The sequence below is a fragment of the Malus sylvestris genome, chromosome 12 (genome assembly GCF_916048215.2).
Source record: "Malus sylvestris chromosome 12, drMalSylv7.2, whole genome shotgun sequence".
Lineage (NCBI taxonomy): Eukaryota > Viridiplantae > Streptophyta > Magnoliopsida > Rosales > Rosaceae > Malus > Malus sylvestris.
The window spans coordinates 26,317,998-26,341,712 of record NC_062271.1 but is presented as its reverse complement, the minus strand read 5'-3'; the positions used below and the strand labels follow the sequence as shown (position 1 = coordinate 26,341,712).

The following is a 23,715-nucleotide window of genomic DNA, read 5'->3' as shown; positions in this document are numbered from 1 at the left end:
TTTTGTACAGAAATAATACTATATAAAAAAAAAATTGTATGATTTTCAATTCCGCAACATCGTGCGGACATACCTTGGTAGTAACAACTAAAGCCTAAGAGTGAGTTTGTATAAATCTCCTAAACAAATTAGCAGACACGGTATTGGATGATCTGTTGCATTGACCAATTTTTGGCATTATATCACATACCATTCCTTCCAATATTAATAGATCAAGTGGCATGCAACCACTCGTCTCTTCTCGTTCATATGATTAGATTTACTTATATACTTGATTCCATTTTTGTGCATTTTCGTCTCTTCTCGTTCATATGATTAAATTAACTTATATCACATACCATCTCCTGTTAACTTTTATGACATTTGGTACATCCCCTTCTGCTGGTCACCAAATAAAATCTTCCCAGTGTGAACGTTGATTCAAGGGTGACCAGAAACATACCATCTCCTGTTAACTTTTATGACATTTGGTACATCCCCTTCTGCTGGTCACCAAATAAAATCTTCCCAGTGTGAACGTTGATTCAAGTGTGAACGTTGATTCAACAACAAACGTGGTTTCTCATTGCAATATATAATTGCAACTTGTCCAAATTTCTAGTCCGTTTTTGTCTTCATATTCAAGGATCATGAAACTTTGTTAATATCACACTCTACAGTCTACACGTGCAATAAACGGAATACAACCACCATCAATCATTGCAATTTGTTAAAGGGTTGTTGGAGTTACTGTGCTGCAATCAAAATTCAAGATAAAACTTGAATCGAAAATGAACGCGGGTTGTTTTTTTTTTTTTCATTTAATTTAATTTTCTCTTTCTACGCAGATTATATTTTACTGTATTAGTGGAAAGTTATTATGTTTATGCATTTTAGTGCGTGTTCCCTTCTTGCATTAACTAACAATTTAAACCGATAACATTATCGTTTGCAAAAATTTCTCTTTCTACACACTTTTTTATTTATTACCAACAAATTTAATAAATTAAATAAAAAAAACGTCCATTAAATCAAATAAAAAGAGCACACATTACAAATTAAAATGTGTTTAAGGAGAGAAAAATAGTATGTGATTGGATTATTACTACTTCCTTTGATTAGTCGACCCTACACTGGTCCACTTCACCGTGAGTAAGCAAGAAAACTACTTCCTTTGACAAAGGCGTGTCAGCAAGAAAAATCCATTTTGTGGAAGCAATGACAATTAACTGTGCAATCTTTCAGTACTGTTGACCTCTTGCTTGAGTTTTGATTAATATTTTGAGTAGTGTTCTATATCCCGCTACATCTCCTTTTTCCTTTTTCTTTTGATGCAAGTTATATTTTATATTAAATTGATCTATATTACAAAATATAAATTCAAATTTAGCCTACTTACATACCGCCAAAGAAGACGACGCTCTAGTCAACAGGCTAAGCCCAAGTGTGCTCTGCTCTTTTATGATTAATCTTGGTTAATAATAGAATTAATGAATAAATAATTTTATTAGTACACGTGTGTTGACTCCTTTATGGGCTAGGGTGGCAACATAGTGTGAACGACTCCTGGCGCGTTTTTTTGTTTATTTTTTAAATAAAAAATAATAGTAAAATTTCATTACTGAATTACAAAGAGTCCACAACAATTACAAGTTGTTACGTGGATATAATCTTAAATGACCAAATAAATTGATCTGGAGGTAATTCGCACAAACTAGAGTTAATAATAACCCTCTAATTGACAATCACAACCGCACACGTACTAGCACAAGCATTGTCAGTACAAATCCACCACAAAGACGGTAGACGGAACAGATTTATAGCTCATCCCATGTAATATCACCGCCGGAACAGATCTTTGTTAATATGCTGATTGCTCCTGAGTTGTTGACTTTGAAATCCATGTCAAGATTACGTCGCGGTGCTGAACGCATTCCTCCAACCCCATAAAATATATCCAATGATAATGTATCTTTCTTACAACTAGGCAATAAACTAGATTAATTAGCTTCCCTTTTCCTTTTCTTCCCGAGTAGCATTAGCAATAAACTAAGTTTTTAAATTCTTTAAATGAAAGTAGAAAACTTAAGTGATATGGATGTAATGTGCCCCCGGCCGCCTCTTAATAATGGATGTGGGATCCAACTCCAAGCATATTTATTTATCCACACAAAATAGTGAGGGACGATTAGTGATCTTTCAGCGTAATTGTAGAACCAACATGTAGCATTATCAATTTAAGTATATTTACAAATAGTACACCATACTGTCATATATACCGAGGTAGATTAGTGACATAACCATGCATGTTACCAATATTTCTTCCTAAATAACTTGCCAAAAGAAGAAAACTTAAAATTATGTACATTGATTTGCCCTAGATTTCATACCAAAAGTTGAAGTATTGAAGTAACTCATGACTCGTGAACACGCAGGTCCTAAGTTTTCAAATGTTGGGATGAAATTTCAAATGGTGCTCTATGTAGATTGATTAATAGATATTCATTTTACAAACTAATTATTAACAACGATAATATATCCTGATAGAAAATAATGTGGACTGAAAAATTATTACAGCTGGAGGAGAGGAAATTTATGCGATCTACAGAGCACAATTGAATACATAAACGATGCCAAAATTAAAAGTCAAAATAATAATAAATTGGAAAGCTATATGAATACCATCTAACACTCAAAACCCTAAAATTGGACAAAAGATATAAGCACTTGTGCATGTTACACTCTGTTTAAATGTTAAATTTGTGGGTGTATTTGTTCTTATGTTATTGTTTGTAATGAACGGCTAAGATTAGAACTAGTCCATAGGCTATATGGACGACAATTGTTATAGCAGCTATGTGTTTTAAGTTGTATATGTGTTGTGCACATGAGTTGAGTTATTTTGTAGGCGTGGGTTTACAATGGTCATCTTGCTCATTCCTATTTGCTGAGTAATCGAATCCAAGAAGAACAACATACTATCTTCTCTATTCGTTGATCAGCTAAATTGATTCCTCTTTGATTTTTAGTATTCAATTTTTAAAACCAAAGCCTCATTGACTTACAAAACACTAACGAGGATCGAACACGCAGCCTCATACATACAAAAAAGCAACACATACCAGCAACTGATAAAACAACACTTTAATGATGAATCAAACTGTTTACTATTTATAAAAATATAACATAAACTTATATAAAATATCCCACTATTTTTGGTGGCCCCAATTTTTGAGCCCCGAACGGCAGGGCCGGCCCTGCTCAAGAGTAGAAGAAAACTTAAAATTACGGGATCAAAAGTTGGAAGTATACTCATGGGTAGATGCATCTGGGTCGACAATGCACACATTGCTATGACCTCTAACATATGTCTAAAATGACAATGTTAGGAAAATCAAATTTGCAAATAAAATAATGTGTAACCAATATAAATTAAGCACGTTAATCAACATTTGAGTAATAAATCATCAATTATTATATTATTAGACATAAAAATTTAGTCTCCTTAACATTTTCATGTCTAAAATCACATGCAGTATAGGCTAGCTAGTGCTCTAGCTCTTATTATTTTTTGTTGTTTATTCTTTCCATAAAACAACCTATTAAGTTCTTTGTTTGTACTGCTTTTTGAACTTGTTTAAGATCGATGCCTTACCTCCCCAAAACCAGGGGGATTTATAATACAATAAGCACTCGAGTTTGATGCAGATCGGGTTTGCCTAATTTACTACTAGGACTAATATCACGAGTTACAAGAAGTGGAATCTGAATCCATCTATTATTTGATCCAAGAACTTCAGAAGTTTTTTTACCAAGTTTAACTATTCGTACTATATTTATTGACACACCCCGATCCGGAGGATCCAGGTGTGCTGGCCGTCACGTGAGCGTGACGTAACCATAAGTGCGACACGGAAGCAAAACCATAACATGCATAAGAAGGAATTCAAACCAAACTCTAGCAGAGCAACCTACTAGAATAACAGGACGAGTTATAAAGTAAACACGTGAATTCAGAGCATAGGTTTAAGTGCAGTCAAGTAGGACTAAAATAAAAGTACATCACCCTCAGGTGAGTCCTACATGCCAAGAGTCTGTCAGAAAGCCGGAATAAGACCTCGAGAGCCACCAACCGCTAACTAGAACCTGGAGGGGCACAAAACAAAGTGAGTGGGTCAGTAAAATCAAATAGTTTTCCAAAACAGTTCAATAAAAACAATTCTAACCCCTCACCGTAAAAACCTGTATACTTTCCCAGAAAATAGTATATATATATACATATATATATATATATATATACGCAACATCAAACTCAACTCAATTTCATCAACATAATATCTCAATAATGACATGCCATGCCCAAAATATGATCAGAATACATCAATATCAATCAGGTGAATGATAAATCAACCGAAGACCCTACAATGGTCCTGTACGGCTGATTCTAAAGCTCAACATCCAATCCAACCGGAGTCACCTCGGTGACCTGTACGGTTCAACTTTGCACGTCACTCGGAACTACATATAGTAGTCTGTACGATGACAGGTGTATAAATACGCTCTAGTGCTTCTCTCATCAATCATCAACGCGCATAACTAAGGTCACCCACTAGTCGGAATCACATCTAGTGATCTGTACGACTAGCATGTTGGAACCCTCACATGGTCTGTACGACATCCACCTACTTGGATCCAAGACGAGCGTGCGGTGTGGTGAATAACAATATAAGCACTATCACCTAGGTCCAGGTCATGAGCTTTCAATGCAATCCATGATAAATAACTCCGCTGAAAATAAATAAACTCACATGAGCGTCCACCGCGTCATTTCACATATATATATATATATATATCAATTATCAAACTAAATATCTCAACAGTTTCATGCATGGCAAATAGATTCATAATTTTCACATAAACGGATTTTCTGGGAAAAACAGTTGTATATAGGTAAATACGAAATCAAAACTGCCCACTCACTGATAAGTCGAGGGGTCGTAACCCCCGTGGCGTCCCTGGATGCGCTCGTCCTCGGGATAGGTGTCACCTATATGCGAAACAACTATAAAAACGTTAATTTTAAACACATCACCAATATTTCGAAATAACTTCTCATACGATGCTCAATTTGGGTATATGAATATACCATATCGACCTACTCGACGTCACGGACGTCGCACAATTTTTAGAAAAAATTTTGAAGGTCCCACGCGCCCCCACGCGCCGTGGGTGGCACGGGTCCACGCGCCCACACGCATCCTCTTCCTCCTTGGCTCGCCGGACTGGTTTTTCCGGCGGCCGGTTTCCGGCGAATTTTGTAACTCTTCGTTCTCCTTCGTTTTTCACCCATTTTCTTCCTATTTTATACCAAATTGAAGCCCCAAACATGAAGAATCATGATAGACTAGTTTAAGGCTCTAAAAATCAAGAAATCTCACCGGGAAAATTCCAAGAAATTCGGCCAAACTTGAACCACGTGATCCCGACGTCCAAATCCTTCAAACGAAGTACTCCGAGCCTCCTTCGAACCTCACTAAGCTCACTACAAGCTTAGAATTCCCTGAAACACAACATTTTACGTTCGCATGAACAGTGACAAAAAATGGAGGTTCGGGTTTCACGTGATTCCGAAGGTTTCACTTCCTAAAACTAGTACCATTCAACTCAGAATGTCAAAAGGATGAAGATGCATACCTTGGATGCCTCGATCCGTCGAGTTTGGAAGGTGTTTGGGTGTGGCCGTACGTATGGGTGTGTAGAGAGAGAGGGAGTCGGGATGGAGGAGAGAGAGAGAGAGAGCCACGGGATAGAGAGAAGGAAATATGAGGGTGTAGGGGTCCAAAGTCAATCCACACCATCCATTTCTAATTCCCTAACCAAACAACAATCCAACCTTTCAATATTCTTATCTAACTTAAATAATATTTCCAATAGGTTAGGAAAAATATGAAATATCTAAAACATGTCACACACACACCTTAGTAACGTCAAGGGTATTTCCGTCATTTCATACTTTCGATATGAAAATCTCGGGACGGGCTGTGACTGTTTGGGCCCAAAATAACAGTTGGGCCGAGGGAGGTATCACTTTCGGCCCGGGAAGACGTACGGCGAGAGAGTCATGGGGGCGTTCAGCTCATGGGCTTCTAGGCCTAGATCGGTTAAATCAGAGTGCAAGTCGAGTCCTAATACAATAGGGACCCTCGACGAGATCAGTAAAACTAGAAGGCGAATCCGGCTCAGTTAAGGACTAGATTCGTAGTCCTAGCAGAGATAGGACTGATTGAGGTAACGTTAATCCGGAGAAGGAAACCTAGTTCGAATAGGATTAGAACTCGGGCTCGGTGTTCTGCTACTATAAATACAAGACATTCAGCAATGGAAAAGCTACACAAAATCAATACAAAATTGCCCTGCGCAAACTCTCACAACTTGAGATCTTTTTCTTTTCCTTTTTCGCTGACACATCTTCCGTTGGCATCAACAACACTGTGGAAGCAACCGGTGATATCTTAAGTCGGCATAGATAGCTCTGTCACCGTAGAGTCGGTCGGTCTCGCAGTATCTTCCGTTGGCATCAACAGCACTGCGGCGAGAACGGTCGATTGCCTATCCAAGTCTCGGTCGAGAAGGGTTTTCGAATCCTTGTTGGTCGAGGTCATCTCATTAGCCTTCTCGGCGAGGTGAGGTGTTACAGTTATTACGTTCGGCACATTGTAAGCCGAATTCGGTTCGTGAACTTTGTAAGAAATAGCAGCCTTGTCTTCAGGCTCGAGAACCCAAGAGGCCGAGACGCGTTCCTTTCTCGGCCGCAATCGCAAGACGCAGAAGTCAGTAGCGCGACCCAACGCAGCATCATCAAATTTACTCCTCGGCCGAGCCTCGGCCGACGAGTTGGCACGCCCCGCAATCACCGAAGGACGTAGTTAGCTTAGAATATACTCGGCCTGCGCGCCACGTAGGCTTTGTAATTTCTAGGGTCAACAGTGACATTTATCGTTTACACTATTAGAAGCTATATAACTTAACTACATGTGAAATTCAATAATAAAATCACTCAATATAAGAGACATTAACATCATGAATTTTCTAACGCGGGAAAAGTTGAAATCATATTTTAAAGATTAGTTCGTATTATCACTTTGATAGGAAAACTGTTGAATACAAAGATCCTTTGATATTAAAGGGTTATATAACTACACGTGAGACATTTAGATGGGAAATGATGAATTTAATTGCGGTACATGATAATATGAATCATGACAGTAAATATAGAAGAACAAGGACGCTGGAGATGCAAACTACCACCTTAACGCCACACTCTTTGCCATTTATAACTAAAATCTCCACCTCTCAATAAGGCTCAAAGAGCACAATCATAAAGGATGTAATCGGAATTTGCCCAACTAGGAAGCGAGTATTATTTCAGAAGAATGCTGTTAAACTTGTTGAGAATGAGTCCCGTCTAAGGTCTCTTCTTCCATCAATGTGGGACTCTCAACATGCTATCTTACATGTGGCGATTTTTTAAGTCAAACACGTGAACACAAATAGGGTGACATGGAGCGTGTGTGGCCGTTGTGCTTCGCACATGGAACAACTTGCTCTGATACCATGAAGAAAGTTGAGATTTCATCATAAATGATAAAACCAATTGGCAATATGGGAAGTAGCTCAACTTATAAATCCATGCAATGTCCTTTTTCTCATCAATATGAGACTCATTCTCCACAAAACTCATCTGGTTGTCCTATTTCTCGACACACTTGTTAAATGAAAATTTAATGACATATTTATCCTTTTATAAAAAGACTTTTAGACCCCTATGTGTACTACATAGCAGTTTGCGGTACTATTTTGTAACGGCCACGATTGAGTGGATTTGATCGTACGGCTGGTGGAATAAAAGAGAGGGGAAAAAGAGAAAACCGGGTGACTTGCCATTAACAAGTAATCACCTCTCATCGTCCTCAGCGGCACCGATATGCAAAAGTGGATATTGGTATGGCTTGAATTTGAGGCAGGTATATAAGGGGTTTAGGTGTGGTAGGGTGTCAAATGGAGGTGGGGTTCGACAAGATGCACTCAAACTTAAGAGAGGCAAGAGCAAAGCAGCTCATGATTTTCCCTAAAATGCTTTCATCTTTCCAACACCAAGAAGGTCACAACCTCATTGAAACTCATTGGTGGGTTGTTTTGAATCCAAAGTTTCAGAGAACCAACGACCTGCAGAGAAAATACAAACCACCTACTAGTCCACAATAGCTGGACCTCGACCCACCACCCAAATCCAAAGTTTCATTGAAAGTCATGTGTTGGTGCTGCTATACTATAATGAAGGTGTGGCGATATGATTAAGGAGATCAAAGGATTTTGTTTTTTAAGTACATTAGAGGTAATTTTAGAAATAATAGGTGGAAAAATAGTATTTTAATTTGTTAACTTTTTATGATAATTAGGATAACAACATGAATTAAAAAATAAAACAATAAAGTGGATCTAGTACACTCTTTCCGAATTACAATAAGACAATACGATAATATAGATGGCCCAACAACTGGTGATTTTTATATTGTTGGTTTACTAATATTATAAATAAATAATTAATTAAAAACACAATAAATTAAAAAATTTCGACAAGCCCAGGTAGGAACCAGTGGCTGACGCCCAACAATATAGATGGCCCAACAACTGGTGATTTTTATCTAGTAGCACTCTTGCATTATTATTATTATTATTTTTTGAGTTTATTTTCAGATAGCAACAAGCACAGAACAAGCGCGTGTGGAGCAATCAACCAAATATAGCATTACGTGGAGGCTCATCCGGACTTTGGTTGGAAAGATATACCTGAATCGCGTGTATCGTATCGGATTGTGACTCCTGGACTTTCACTTGTCCTTCCTTCAACCTGAGGAGCTTCTTTTGACGGATATAAAACGATACCTCCCGTCACTTTGGCTACAGCTAAGCAACCATAAACCCTCACAAACACAGAGATTAATTAATTTTTAATCATTATATAAATTAATTGGCAATCAGGAGATTAGGATTAATGGAGTGGTCGTGGCCGGAAACTGTGCTCTCAAATAGGGAGAGGGTGATGGAGGAGTTGATCCAAGGGCGTGAACTGGCAAGTCAACTTAGTAAGGCTTTTGATAATAGGTCACTTGTTATTGGTGATGATTGGGGATCGGCTGAAGGTATTGTTAATAAGATTTTGGGGTCATTCGTTAGTACCCTCTTGATTATAAATGGGAAGGAGTCTGTTCAGGAGTTTGTTCAGGAGTTTGTTTCTGATCAGATTCAAGGAAATAGTAGTGGTGTGAGTGGCGATGGTAGTGGTGGTGGTAGTGGTGTTGGTGGCGGTGGTAGTGGTGTTGGTAGTGGTGTTGGTGACGGTGGTAGTGATGGTGGTGGTGGTGCTTATTCATCATCTGCGGATGCTAATCATGATCATGCAGCTGCTCTGAAGTCTGAAGATTGTACTGAGGAGGAGATCAGTTGTAAGAGCACGTTAACCTTCAAGGATGGTAGAGGTTCTTACAAGAGAAGGTAATTAGTTATATTTCTGTAATTAATTACTACCTAGGTAATATTCGTCAACATCTGCATTAATTAGCATATTGTTCAAAATGAATTTTTTTTCCCAGTTAAAGACTCTTTACATGTATGATTAATTGATTGTTAATCTCAAACATTTGTGTATGAAACCTACGATACTAAAGAGTCTTTTACTTTGATAATTAATCATCCACTAGTGCGTGATAAGGAAAGCTATAATTAATTTGCTCATAATAGTTGTTAGATTTATGTGGATACGTGAACAACTATAATTATAATTAATCTAACACAAGTTGTTAGATTGCTCACACAACAGCTGTTAGATTCCTGTGGATAAATATAATTATTATTTTTTTATCCTATAATGCATAGAATTTTTGTAGAGACAAAAGAGTGAAGACTACCACTTGCTCTCATATGTTCATTTTGTGCCATTTCTAACAAAATTTGAAAGCTACCGTTGTAACTTATATTGAATTTAAATCTAAGAGAAAATTTGAAATAGGTCCAATTTTATAGGCTTACTTTTGAAATAGGTCTAATTTTTAGTAATTTTTTACTTTTAAAATAAATGCAATTTTTAGTTATTTTAGACTCATATCAAAAGACTATCTATCTAGATATCCATTCCTATCCTTATTACCATGGCAGCATTACTGCATAACATTGACCGTACATTTCATTAAAAAAATGAGAATTTTGTTTGGTTTAATGATTTAAAAGTTTTAATGACAAAAAGTTGCAACTAGTTAATTAATTTGCTCGTAATAGTTATTAGATTATGTAGATGTGTGAACAACCATGATTGTAATTAGTTTACTCACACAACCGCTCTTAGATTCATGTGGATGAATATATAAATATATATTTATTTTTTTCCTAATAATGCATATGATTTCTGTAGAGTAAAAGAGTGAAGACTACCACTTGCTTTCATATGTTCATTTTATGCAATATTCGGACAAAATTTGAATGCTATTGTTGTTCCTTATATTTAAGGCTTATTATATTCACACCCCACATATTGTTGAATACACCACACATACTTAATAAATCCCACACTTATTTTTTAAACTAAAAATTATCTTAATAGACCTCACTTACTAACCAAATCTACCCTCACACCCCACACATTCCATACACCCCACATACCCCACACCAAAATCCACCTCAAGTCCTCATCTTGTACCCAAAAAATAAAATAAAAATTAAAGTCTTTGTCTTAGCACATTTGCAACCTCTAAATAAAACTTTGTGAAAAAGAGGAAAGGGAAATGAACATTTGCAACCTACAAATATCAGTTTTGACTACTGTATTCTTTACTTATTGCTTCTTCTTTTCCAGTACTGTGAAAAATCGCTTCGGATCGAGCAGTTCATCAATACCCATATCAGTTGTAGTCTTTAATTCATGAAAAATGCACTATAGCCGATCAAGAAACTACATAATACAAATTAAATTAAGAATAACTAAACAGAGAATGAGCAACAAGGGAAAGAACGGACAAAAAAAAAGTCAAAATCTTTTTAAATGATTTGGGGTGCAGGAAGAAAATAATTGTTCTTTCTTTCTTTCTTTCTTTTTTAAAATTTTAGGGCTTAAATAGTCATTTTATACAAGTTATTTAACATTAAATATTGAGTGGGGTGTATTCAATAATTTGTGGGGTGTTAATAAAAAAACCCATATTTAATTATCTAAATATCCGGTTGTTCCTTATATTTAATTATCTAAATATCCATTACTATCCTTCTTACCATGGCAGCATTACCACTTATTGTCACAGCCCGTTCCAAATTATTATATTCGTGGCTGTGAATGGACGAAATTGCCCTTAAGAAATACTAAATTTGTGAAGCTCAGGTTGCTAATTATCTAGGTTCCTAAGTTTGAAAATAAAATGGAATTTAATAAGGATGGAACTTAGATTTTTAGGTTAAAATGTTAAAGTTTGGTGTTTGGAGATTGGAATAAGGACCACGTGGGATCCCCACATCCCTCAAAACCCTCCTCATTTCCCGTTCACTGTCTTTCTCTCTCCTCCTTCACGATTTCTCACTCTCTCTGTCTCTCTCCTTCGAACTCACACGGACCACCACCAAAACCACCCTAAATCTATACCAACGTCAAGTTTGAGACCACCATTGGAATCCTGAGGACTTCACGATCACGTTGGTATCCATTTCAGGTAAGTTTTACTTCGGAAAACCTAGATTCTAAACTCCCCATGAAAGTGTACTGTTCATGAGCTTTGAATTGGTTGATTTTTAGGACAATCCAAGCTCATAGTGAGCTTAGTGAGGTCCCAAGGAAGCTCGGAGTGCTTCGTTGGAAGTTTTTGGACGTAAGAACACGGAGATCGACAAGTTCAAAGTTTGGCCGGAGCTTTCGAGGCTTTTTCCGGCGAATCCCCGGCGAGTTAGGAGTCGAGGTAGGTATCAATCTCTTCGTCTCGTCAAGTACTACAACTTTCCTTTTTGTTTCACTCAATTTCGTTGAGTATTGAAGAAGTTATACTCATTTGAAAAATACCCAGTTTCCGGCGATCTCCGAGGCTTTCGAGGCAGTTTCCGGCCAAACCACGGCGAACTAGGTGTTGTGAAAGGTACCATTCTCTTTGTCTCTTCAAGGGCTAAAACTTTCGTTTTTGAATCACTTGATTTCGTTGAGAAATGACAAAGTTATGGCAATTTGAAAAACTGTTCAGAAAACGGCCGCCGGAAAAACCAGTCCGGCGACCCAAGGAAGAAGAAGGTGCTACAGTAAAAATAAAAAATAAAAATAAAATTATTTTAAAAATATGTCGACGTCCGTGACGTCGAGTAGATCACTGTGGTATATTCATATACCTAAATTGAACACCGTATGAGAAAGTTATTGAGGATTGTTGGTTAGGTGTTCAAATAACGTTTTATAGTTTTCACATTTAGGTGAAAATGTGAATTGATGATCCGACCGTTGGATCGTCACCAAACTTTGATACGTTGTAATACGTAATATTTGAGGATTATTGGAACTTACAGATTGGGAATCCGATTTGCGGATCTTCCGGAATTGGAATTGTAAGTCCATAAAATAAAATGTTAACCGTCACTTAGTTTTGGAAATTGACGGAGATCCGACCGTTGGATGGTAATGAAATTTTAGGATGTTGTCCTAGAGGTATAATGTGGACCTCTGGAAGTTATGGATTTAAAATCTGAGGGGTGGATCTTCCGGATCAATCTACGTAGTGACGTATTTTATATAAGTTATATATTCTATCGATATGAATTCTGAGGTTGGAATTGATTATTGTTCTAGGCGGCGATCGTCGTGACGCCTTGATGTGTGGTGCTAGGGAGTTGTTGGATGAACTCCAGGTGAGTGGGCAGTTTTGTTTTCCGTATATATATATATACTTAACGTTTTCCCAGAAATTGAAAATGCATGAAATTATGTTTAAAATGAAATGCATATGAGTTATGTGGAAAAACGGGAAGTGAAATACCATGCATAGAATTGATATGAAAAGTATATAGAAATGTGAGTTGAAATGCCATGCATGAATTAATATATGATGCATATGTATGAATTGGTGCGGTGGACGCACATGTAAGAATTGATTTATGATGCATATGTATGAATTGGTGCGGTGGACGCACAGGTAAGAATTGATTTATGATGCATATGTATGAAATGGTGCGGTGGACGCACAGATGAGTATTTAATTACTGTTATGATGATGATGATATATATTGAGCTCAAATCCTGCACCATGGTTTAGTGCTTATAGTATTCACCGCATCGCACGCTCGCCTTGGATCCAAGTAGATGCTAGTCGTACAGTCCACGCGGAGTGGGTACGACAGACCAGTCGCGAGAGTGTTAGTGAGATTCCGACTGGTGGGTGACCTTAGATTATGTGCACAGATGATTTATGAGAAGCACTAGAGCGTAACTTGTGTGCAGAAGGCCGGACGGGTCACAGAGGTGACTCCGGTAGAGTGATAATGATAGATTTTGAGCTCTAGGTTCAACCGTATAGGGCTATTAGAGGGCCTACGGTTGATTACTTTCTTGCACCTGATATGATTATGTTGATGCATTCATACCTTATTACTGTTGAGATGATGTGGCATGGCATAATTAATATGAGAAATGTTGAGATGACATGGCATGGCATGATTGATAAAGAGATAATGTTGAGATAGTAAAAATGAAGTTTTGAGAATATATATGTATATTTATATTTTACATTTCTGGGAAAGTATACAGGTTTTACGGAGAGGGGTTACAACGTTTTGAGAAATGTTTGGATTTGGAAAAGAATTGTTTTACTGACCCACTCAATTTTGGTTTTGCGCCCCTCCAGGTTCAGGAATCACAAAGGTGTGGTGACTACGAGGAATTCGACGGTGTTCTGACAGATTGGACAAAATTAGGACTCACCTTCGGGTGTATCAACTTATAAATTGTATCTTAAAGCTTCCGTACTGTGCAAATGGTTACGTCACTCTCACGTGACGGCCAGCATGCCCTCCTTCGGGACGGGGTGTGTCAGTTGGTATCAGAGCATGGTTGCAATCTTGGACATTTTGAGAAGTTCTAGTGAATTCTGTCAGAACTACACCGCCTCGTAGCAAACCACGTAGTTAGAGGAACTTAGTCTCCCCGATTTAGCGGGTTAGGGGAAACTATTCTTATGGTGATTCAGTATATTAGAAAAATGGACATTTTAAGACGGGTTATGAGTTGAATTTGAATCACTTAAGAGAAATGATGAACCTGAGGGAACAAAGTGACGGATTAACCAATTGGAAAAGATGTTTCGGAATATGCAAGTCAAAGGAAATTTCCTTCTGACAAGGGGTCGAGACGACTACCTGGTTTTGGTTATGAATTTGTATCCTGGTGGAAACAGGAGTATGAATTGTTGTCACCAGAGGAATCAGTCGATTGAGAATTGTTTAAGGACTTGTTTAAAGGAAAAGTTTATCCCTCCGGCATTTATCGATGGTAGTAAACAAGAGTTTACAAATATGAGACAAGGAAGGTGATGATCGAGGGATATTATAGAAAGTTTTCAGACTTGCCTCGTTCCATCCAGATATTGTTGTTAATTTGGTGGAGGTGTTATGTTGTTTTAAGCTGGGTGGCAAAAAGGGAAGTGGTATTTTGGGTGACCACTATCCATTATACTTCTTACCAGGAATATACGAGATGCTGTTGAGTCTTGAGGACTCTGAGAACATGAGCAACGAGAATAAAGAAGAATAAGAAAAGAATGGGAATTAAAAGAAGACAATAAAGTTAATGATTCGTCATATCAAGAATATCGAAGGATTCAGAGCTTCGAAAGAAGTGAAGCTAGAGTTAATTCTTCCAGCTGAGGTTTTAATGTCGCTGGTCAGAGTAAAAGTGATGGATATACTGGTAATCCCAGATATTTGAGACAAGGTGTCTCGAGTAAAGGAAATGTACTTTGTGCAGCAGGTACAAAATTAACACTTTGGGAAATGTGAAATTAATGAATGTGTTTATGTGAACAGAGGGGACACAGAATTGTGAATCGTCCCTAGAATCAGTTGTACTCAATAATTTTCCATGATATCATAGTGTCGATTCAGCAGAGTTATGGACTTAGTAGTTTGGTCGGATTGACCGTGAGTACAGAGAGATTTGATGAGTTATATGTTCAGCTGTACAGACCATGAGAAGTGGATTCGATTGACACATGAGAAATTAGTGAGTTATAGGCTCGGCCGTGCCGACCACGCGGAGTGGATCCGGCCGACGTATTATTGAGATAAGAGTTGAATCAACCGTATTGGTCATTCTAGTTGACTTCGGCTGATATATTTCTTATTATGTATGATATTACCTAGAGAGTGGTAAATAAATGTAGTTGAGACGAGTGTATGTATTTTGCATTGAGTGACAAAATAGTAATGTTATATCTTTGTGAGTGGTTGCCTACTTATCGAGACAACGATGATTTATCAGTATTGCGGGCTGCAGACCGTAATATTAATAACTCATTCGTGGATTCGTTAAGCAAGCAAACCGGTAGGTTATTTTATGTTAATGTTGTACTTATTTAGAATGTTCAGTATTAATAAAGTATGTATTGTGTCGGTTAAATTATTTCCATTAGAGTGGTTGGTTATAATTGTGACTAAATGGATTGTTACGGGAAACCAGTCACTTTCCATCGATCTAGATGACCAGAGATTAATTTTGTAAGTATGCAAAATGGATTGAGTCAGGCTGTTATTTATGTTGTGAGAGCAAAGAGATTGTTTTCGAAAGGCTGTCAAAAATACTTAGCTCATGTGGTGCTAAATGATGTTGTTTGGAGTAGTGTGAATAATGTCGAAAGAGTTAGACTTTTCTTGATGTCTTCCTTGAAAGTATACCTGGATTGCCTTCAGGCAGAGATATGAGGTTCATTATTGATTTGTTGCCAGGTATAAATTTATATTGGAGATTGGTTCAGGATGAGTTAAGGGAATTGGAAATTCAGTTGAGAGAATTGGTTGATAAAAGTTTTATTCAACCTAGTACAACACTTTTGAGGAGCCCAGTTTGTTGGTGAGGAAGAAAAATGGATCTTGAGACTGTTCATTGATTATAGACAATGGAGTCGGGTAACGATTGAGAACCGTTATCCATGGTGATGTACTGATGTTTATTTAACCAGCTCAGAAGTAATTGCGAAGATTCAAAGATTGAATTGAGATCTGGTTACTACCAATTGAATATTATAAGTGACATTGATCATAAGATGGTTTTCTGGACTCGTTATAGTCTTTATGAAGTTTGGTGATGCTATATGGATACTCATGCTGTTTTATGAGTTATTGGATGAAGTATTCCAATAATGCCTTGATAAATAGATATCATTTTCATTGAAGATATTCTGGTATACTCTAAGCCTAGAGCAGAGCATGTAAACGTATTAAGTCGGTGAAGCAAAGATTAAGAGAACGTTGGTTGTATGCTAAGTTTAGCAAATGCGAATGTTGGATGAATCAAGTGGCATTCTGAGATTGGTTATATCTGCTTAAGGTATTCAAATGAATTCTTAAAAGGCAGCAGAATTGAGAAATTGGAACAACCACAAGCCATAATTGAGATTCGGAAATTCTTAACTTATCAGGCTATTTTGGATGGTTGTGAAAGAATTTTTAGTCATTGTTTTGTCATTGATGAGACTGTTGAGAAAGGAGGTTATGTATGAGTGGGAAGGAAATTGTGAGCAAAGGATTCAACAACTGAAGTATTTCCTCACTCATGCACGTATTTTAGTAATCCTAGAGAATAATGGTAATCATAAATTTTTAGTGATGTTTCTTGAATGGTATTGGATGCATGTTGATGCAAATGTTAGGGTGATTACATACGTTTCACGATAAATGGAACCTCATGAGATGAATTACCCTACGGGTGACTTGGAAGTCATGATTACCATTCTTGCTGTGAAGTTATGAAGGCATTATATTTGGTAAGAATGCAAGATTTTTACGAATCCAAAAAGTCTTCAATATCCATTACTTGGAAGGATTTTGATATGAGGCAGCGAAAGTGAATTGTATTGCTTAATGAACATGATTGTACGATCAGGGTGATCGTAAAGTTGTTCTAGCTGAAGCACTTGATAAGAAGACTGCAGTAAGAATTAATATCTGGTACGCTTGCCAAGATTATCTTCTTGTGGATTGGAAATCAACTAAAGTAAAGTTAAGAATGAAAGATCGAGAAGAAGTTATACTTGCTAAGTTTCAAGTTAGGCCTTTTGGTAAGGTCGTACTCGAAACATAAATGTTTGACGAGGAAATTTAAGAATTAACCAAGGCAGAGAAAGAAGGGAAAAAGAATGAGTACATGATTCGTGAATCAAATGGTATGTGGATACAAGAAAACAAAAAGTATGTGCCTAATGCTGAGGATTTGAAGCAAGCAAATATTGGACGAAGTTCACTGTTCAACTTCTGCAATATTCCGAAAGTAATAAGGTTTATCATACCATTCGACATTTTTATTGGTCAGCAGATTGAGGCAGAAAGAAATAACCCTTTGGATTGAGACAACTATTTTCTGTTTCGAAACGGAAATGGAAAGAGAATTGGATTACGGAACTGCTAAGTTTCTTAAGTATGTTGGTTGCGCAGTTTCCGAAGTGAAGCCATAAGGTTCATGAAGTGTGTCATGTGTGTGTTTTGTTGACTTGTGAATGGAATATTTCTGGGTAGAGAAAGATTCGATCGAGAAAGAGTTTTAGTAGACCCTGAGACTATGGATGAGTTTCCTCAAAGTATTCAGGTGATTAAGTTAACCTGAAGTAACCAGGAATGGCAAAAGACATCAACAGATGGATATGCCACTAATCGAGTATATAAGGTAAATGGTTTTATATTTTAGAAGTGTTCACCTTAGAAAAGTAGAATTTGGATTGGAAAAAGAAGGTCCTGAGAGTTAAGATAGAGTAAATGGTAAAAGTTTTGTGAAGGAATCATTCAGTGGAAGAAAATTACGTGGGAGAAAAAGAATCGGATGAAAGAAACTTACCGAGGTTGGTATAAGTGTTGATGAATTGGTTGGTTGCTGGAATTTCGGGGACGAAATTCTATAAGGAGGGAAGATTGTCACAGCCCGTTCCAAATTATTATATTCGTGGCTGTGAATGGACGAAATTGCCCTTAAGAAATACTAAATTTGTGAAGCTCAGGTTGCTAATTATCTAGGTTCCTAAGTTTGAAAATAAAATGGAATTTAATAAGGATGGAACTTAGATTTTTAGGTTAAAATGTTAAAGTTTGGTGTTTGGAGATTGGAATAAGGACCACGTGGGATCCCCACATCCCTCAAAACCCTCCTCATTTCCCGTTCACTGTCTTTCTCTCTCCTCCTTCACGATTTCTCACTCTCTCTGTCTCTCTCCTTCGAACTCACACGGACCACCACCAAAACCACCCTAAATCTATACCAACGTCAAGTTTGAGACCACCATTGGAATCCTGAGGACTTCACGATCACGTTGGTATCCATTTCAGGTAAGTTTTACTTCGGAAAACCTAGATTCTAAACTCCCCATGAAAGTGTACTGTTCATGAGCTTTGAATTGGTTGATTTTTAGGACAATCCAAGCTCATAGTGAGCTTAGTGAGGTCCCAAGGAAGCTCGGAGTGCTTCGTTGGAAGTTTTTGGACGTAAGAACACGGAGATCGACAAGTTCAAAGTTTGGCCGGAGCTTTCGAGGCTTTTTCCGGCGAATCCCCGGCGAGTTAGGAGTCGAGGTAGGTATCAATCTCTTCGTCTCGTCAAGTACTACAACTTTCCTTTTTGTTTCACTCAATTTCGTTGAGTATTGAAGAAGTTATACTCATTTGAAAAATACCCAGTTTCCGGCGATCTCCGAGGCTTTCGAGGCAGTTTCCGGCCAAACCACGGCGAACTAGGTGTTGTGAAAGGTACCATTCTCTTTGTCTCTTCAAGGGCTAAAACTTTCGTTTTTGAATCACTTGATTTCGTTGAGAAATGACAAAGTTATGGCAATTTGAAAAACTGTTCAGAAAACGGCCGCCGGAAAAACCAGTCCGGCGACCCAAGGAAGAAGAAGGTGCTACAGTAAAAATAAAAAATAAAAATAAAATTATTTTAAAAATATGTCGACGTCCGTGACGTCGAGTAGATCACTGTGGTATATTCATATACCTAAATTGAACACCGTATGAGAAAGTTATTGAGGATTGTTGGTTAGGTGTTCAAATAACGTTTTATAGTTTTCACATTTAGGTGAAAATGTGAATTGATGATCCGACCGTTGGATCGTCACCAAACTTTGATACGTTGTAATACGTAATATTTGAGGATTATTGGAACTTACAGATTGGGAATCCGATTTGCGGATCTTCCGGAATTGGAATTGTAAGTCCATAAAATAAAATGTTAACCGTCACTTAGTTTTGGAAATTGACGGAGATCCGACCGTTGGATGGTAATGAAATTTTAGGATGTTGTCCTAGAGGTATAATGTGGACCTCTGGAAGTTATGGATTTAAAATCTGAGGGGTGGATCTTCCGGATCAATCTACGTAGTGACGTATTTTATATAAGTTATATATTCTATCGATATGAATTCTGAGGTTGGAATTGATTATTGTTCTAGGCGGCGATCGTCGTGACGCCTTGATGTGTGGTGCTAGGGAGTTGTTGGATGAACTCCAGGTGAGTGGGCAGTTTTGTTTTCCGTATATATATATATACTTAACGTTTTCCCAGAAATTGAAAATGCATGAAATTATGTTTAAAATGAAATGCATATGAGTTATGTGGAAAAACGGGAAGTGAAATACCATGCATAGAATTGATATGAAAAGTATATAGAAATGTGAGTTGAAATGCCATGCATGAATTAATATATGATGCATATGTATGAATTGGTGCGGTGGACGCACATGTAAGAATTGATTTATGATGCATATGTATGAATTGGTGCGGTGGACGCACAGGTAAGAATTGATTTATGATGCATATGTATGAAATGGTGCGGTGGACGCACAGATGAGTATTTAATTACTGTTATGATGATGATGATATATATTGAGCTCAAATCCTGCACCATGGTTTAGTGCTTATAGTATTCACCGCATCGCACGCTCGCCTTGGATCCAAGTAGATGCTAGTCGTACAGTCCACGCGGAGTGGGTACGACAGACCAGTCGCGAGAGTGTTAGTGAGATTCCGACTGGTGGGTGACCTTAGATTATGTGCACAGATGATTTATGAGAAGCACTAGAGCGTAACTTGTGTGCAGAAGGCCGGACGGGTCACAGAGGTGACTCCGGTAGAGTGATAATGATAGATTTTGAGCTCTAGGTTCAACCGTATAGGGCTATTAGAGGGCCTACGGTTGATTACTTTCTTGCACCTGATATGATTATGTTGATGCATTCATACCTTATTACTGTTGAGATGATGTGGCATGGCATAATTAATATGAGAAATGTTGAGATGACATGGCATGGCATGATTGATAAAGAGATAATGTTGAGATAGTAAAAATGAAGTTTTGAGAATATATATGTATATTTATATTTTACATTTCTGGGAAAGTATACAGGTTTTACGGAGAGGGGTTACAACGTTTTGAGAAATGTTTGGATTTGGAAAAGAATTGTTTTACTGACCCACTCAATTTTGGTTTTGCGCCCCTCCAGGTTCAGGAATCACAAAGGTGTGGTGACTACGAGGAATTCGACGGTGTTCTGACAGATTGGACAAAATTAGGACTCACCTTCGGGTGTATCAACTTATAAATTGTATCTTAAAGCTTCCGTACTGTGCAAATGGTTACGTCACTCTCACGTGACGGCCAGCATGCCCTCCTTCGGGACGGGGTGTGTCACTTAACGTTAACCGTACATTTCATACAAAATAGATGGGAATTTTGTGTGATTTAATGATTTAAAAGTTTTAATAACAAAGGGTTGCAACTTGTTAATTAATTTGCTCATAAAAGTTGTTAGATTTATATATATGTTTGAACAAATAATTATAAATAATATACTCAGACAACAGCTGTTAGATTCCTGTGGATGAATATAATTATTTTTTATTCAATAATGCATATAATTTCTGGAATGACAAAAGAGTGAAGACTACCACTTGCACTCATATGTTCATGTTATGCCATCCTCTGACAAAATTCGAATGCTTCATTTGTTCCTTATCCTTCATAGAAAATAGATGGGAATTTTGCCTAATGATTTAAAAGTTTTAATAACAAAGAGTTTCAACTTGTTTATTCATTTCAGAAAGACTTCACACTCTTGGACTAGAGATACTCCTGCGTTGATTGCCGACGGTCATGCATGGAGAAAGTATGGACAAAAAATTATCCACAATGCCAAGCATCCAAGGTAGATACATGTATACGATTTACCTTGTAAAATTATAACAATTTTCAATAATTAAAATGGTAATAATTTCAAGAAATGAAGTTAACCACATTATGCTATATATATATATATATATATGCAGGAACTACTTTAGATGCACACACAAATACGATCAAGCGTGCAAAGCAACCAAACACGTGCAACAAGTTCAAGATCATTCACCAGTGTTTCGAACCATATATTATGGCACCCACAAGTGCAGAGACCACCTCAAAACTTCTAAACTGCTCTTGGATTGTACAAGTCCTAGAGATTCTTCACAGTTCATTAGTTTTGAAAACGTCAATTGTATGACAAACAAACAAGAGCACCCATTTTTCGCATCCTTCGCTTCATCATCGGTTAAAGAAGAAGTGTTCGTCAAAGAAGATATGCCAACAACTGATCATATGGTGACAAGCGACCACAACCATTCATCACCGTGCGATCATCTTGTGTCGCGTGATCTGACGGCGTTCGAGTCCTCTGGGCCCATGAGCGGGTTTTCATCAAGCATTGATCAGTATGATCATGACAATATGTTTTGGGGGATGATTGCCGAGTCTTACTTTGATAAATATAATGAAGTTTTGCAATGTGGATTTTGAATTTTGAGTTTTGATGATTAGTACGTAGCTAGCGTACTCCTTGTAGTAAATTGAATTTAAGAGAATCGGGTGTATGTTCGGTTTCTTTGAAGAAACTTATTGCTTTCTCGGTGTATAAAATTGTGTAAACACAGTAAATTATTGGAAGAACAAAAAGAAAACAAGAAGCAATCTTTCCTATTTCTTCTTGTTAAGTGATTAATGGAAACTTAATGCTCAAACTTAATGGAAACTTAATGCACAAAATAATCAAATCAATTCTCCGATAAGTAGAGCTCTGATAAAATTCGATACGATCTGTGAATAGAAACGAAATGCACAAAATTATAAACCAACAAGAACCCTATTGTTTTAGAATTTTCCTTGTATAGTTTTACAATTATGATGATCTTACAACAAGAACCCTCTCTAATTTAGTTGTTTCAATTAGTGTGTGTTCTTTAACGTTTTCCAAAACAGTTTTTCATTTTGAAGATACCAAAAACGGGTTGATTTTTGGATTGGTATCCTATATCTAAACTGAATTCTTATTGTTAAATAATCTCTTTCTAGTTTCTCGGAGACAATTAGAAGATCCTCTAGAAGAAATACATGCTTCTTTGGTACATTGCTATGTAAAAATAAACTCAAAAAAAATAAAAAATGTAAAAAACAATATTTAGCTTAAGTTGTGTAAAACATCAAATTAATATTTCCTATGTTTTTCAAGAATAGTCTATATTAATAGAAAATGCACCGCATTTATTTAAGAAAAAAAATAAATTCTTTTATGCCACCACCACCACCACCACATCCTCCACCTCTATCACACATCCACTATGGCCACCACCACTTCCACCATCCCACTGAACCACCACTACTGCCACCATAGCCACCACAATCATCACCATCAGCAATTTCACAATGTCCACCACCATCACCTCCACCATGGCCACCACCACCTCTACTATTTTCGCCACTATCATCCCCACCACCTCCTAACCACCAGTTTTGAAATCATCCCTTACAACCATTATTGACACAACCAAGCTCTGCTACCATCGTCTCCACTATCAGCACTACCACCACAGCCTCCACCATTGCCCCGTACTCGACTATGGTCACCACTTATCCCACCACAACTGACACTTCTATTGTCACCACTACTACCACCACCTCAGCCATCATTGCTATCAATACCACTCTCACAAGTTCACAACAATTACTATCTCTACCACTACATTATTCACCATCTTAAAATTTTACACAATTATTACTAGCTACCTAACATAAATTTATAAGTTTTTTTTTTTTAACATTTTAGATATTCATATTAGACACGTTTTTAGTGTTTTTCTTTCTAAAAATCGCTATCGAATTAAACTATTAGACTCATTCTCATTTCATAAAGTCTTATATGTTGTCTTCATTTTACAAAATAGCTGTTGAAAATTGTTTTGTGAAATGTTAATTAACGAACCCTTCAATTTCTATTAACACGTATACCTGATGATTTGAGGTGAAATGTGAACAAATATATCTATGCAATTCCTGTTGTAATCGATAAGGCTAAAAATCTAAAACAAGTTGAAAGTCTAATTCCTTAAAGATAAGCCTAAGAAATATGATAATATAGATGGCCCAACAACTAGTGATTTTTATA

General features: G+C 37.1%; 1 protein-coding gene and 2 long non-coding RNA genes across 5 annotated transcripts; 2 read left to right on the top strand and 1 right to left on the bottom strand.

Moving 5' to 3' along the window:
* Positions 1-4,957: 4,957 nt before the first annotated feature.
* Positions 4,958-5,902, bottom strand: LOC126592665 (uncharacterized). The gene is made up of 3 exons (XR_007612751.1): positions 5,674-5,902; positions 5,418-5,539; positions 4,958-5,026 (listed from the first exon to the last, which is right to left on the bottom strand). It is a non-coding gene; the product is annotated as an uncharacterized LOC126592665 (long non-coding RNA).
* Positions 5,903-8,957: 3,055 nt separating this feature from the next.
* Positions 8,958-22,281, top strand: LOC126592656 (probable WRKY transcription factor 70). Its single transcript, XM_050258412.1, has 3 exons — positions 8,958-9,534; positions 21,343-21,447; positions 21,569-22,281. Exons 1-3 carry the CDS (start codon positions 9,035-9,037, stop codon positions 22,071-22,073), a joined length of 1,110 nt encoding a protein of 369 aa, XP_050114369.1. The 5' UTR covers positions 8,958-9,034; the 3' UTR covers positions 22,074-22,281.
* LOC126592662 (uncharacterized) lies at positions 11,315-20,933 on the top strand. Of its 3 annotated transcripts, none has more exons than XR_007612747.1 (9): positions 11,315-11,732; positions 11,816-11,975; positions 12,081-12,149; positions 12,848-12,906; positions 13,899-18,579; positions 18,663-18,822; positions 18,928-18,996; positions 19,695-19,753; positions 20,746-20,933. It is a non-coding gene; the product is annotated as an uncharacterized LOC126592662 (long non-coding RNA). The 3 variants fall into 3 exon arrangements; XR_007612749.1 differs by having other exon boundaries at positions 18,903-18,996; XR_007612748.1 differs by having other exon boundaries at positions 12,056-12,149.
* Positions 22,282-23,715: the final 1,434 nt, after the last annotated feature.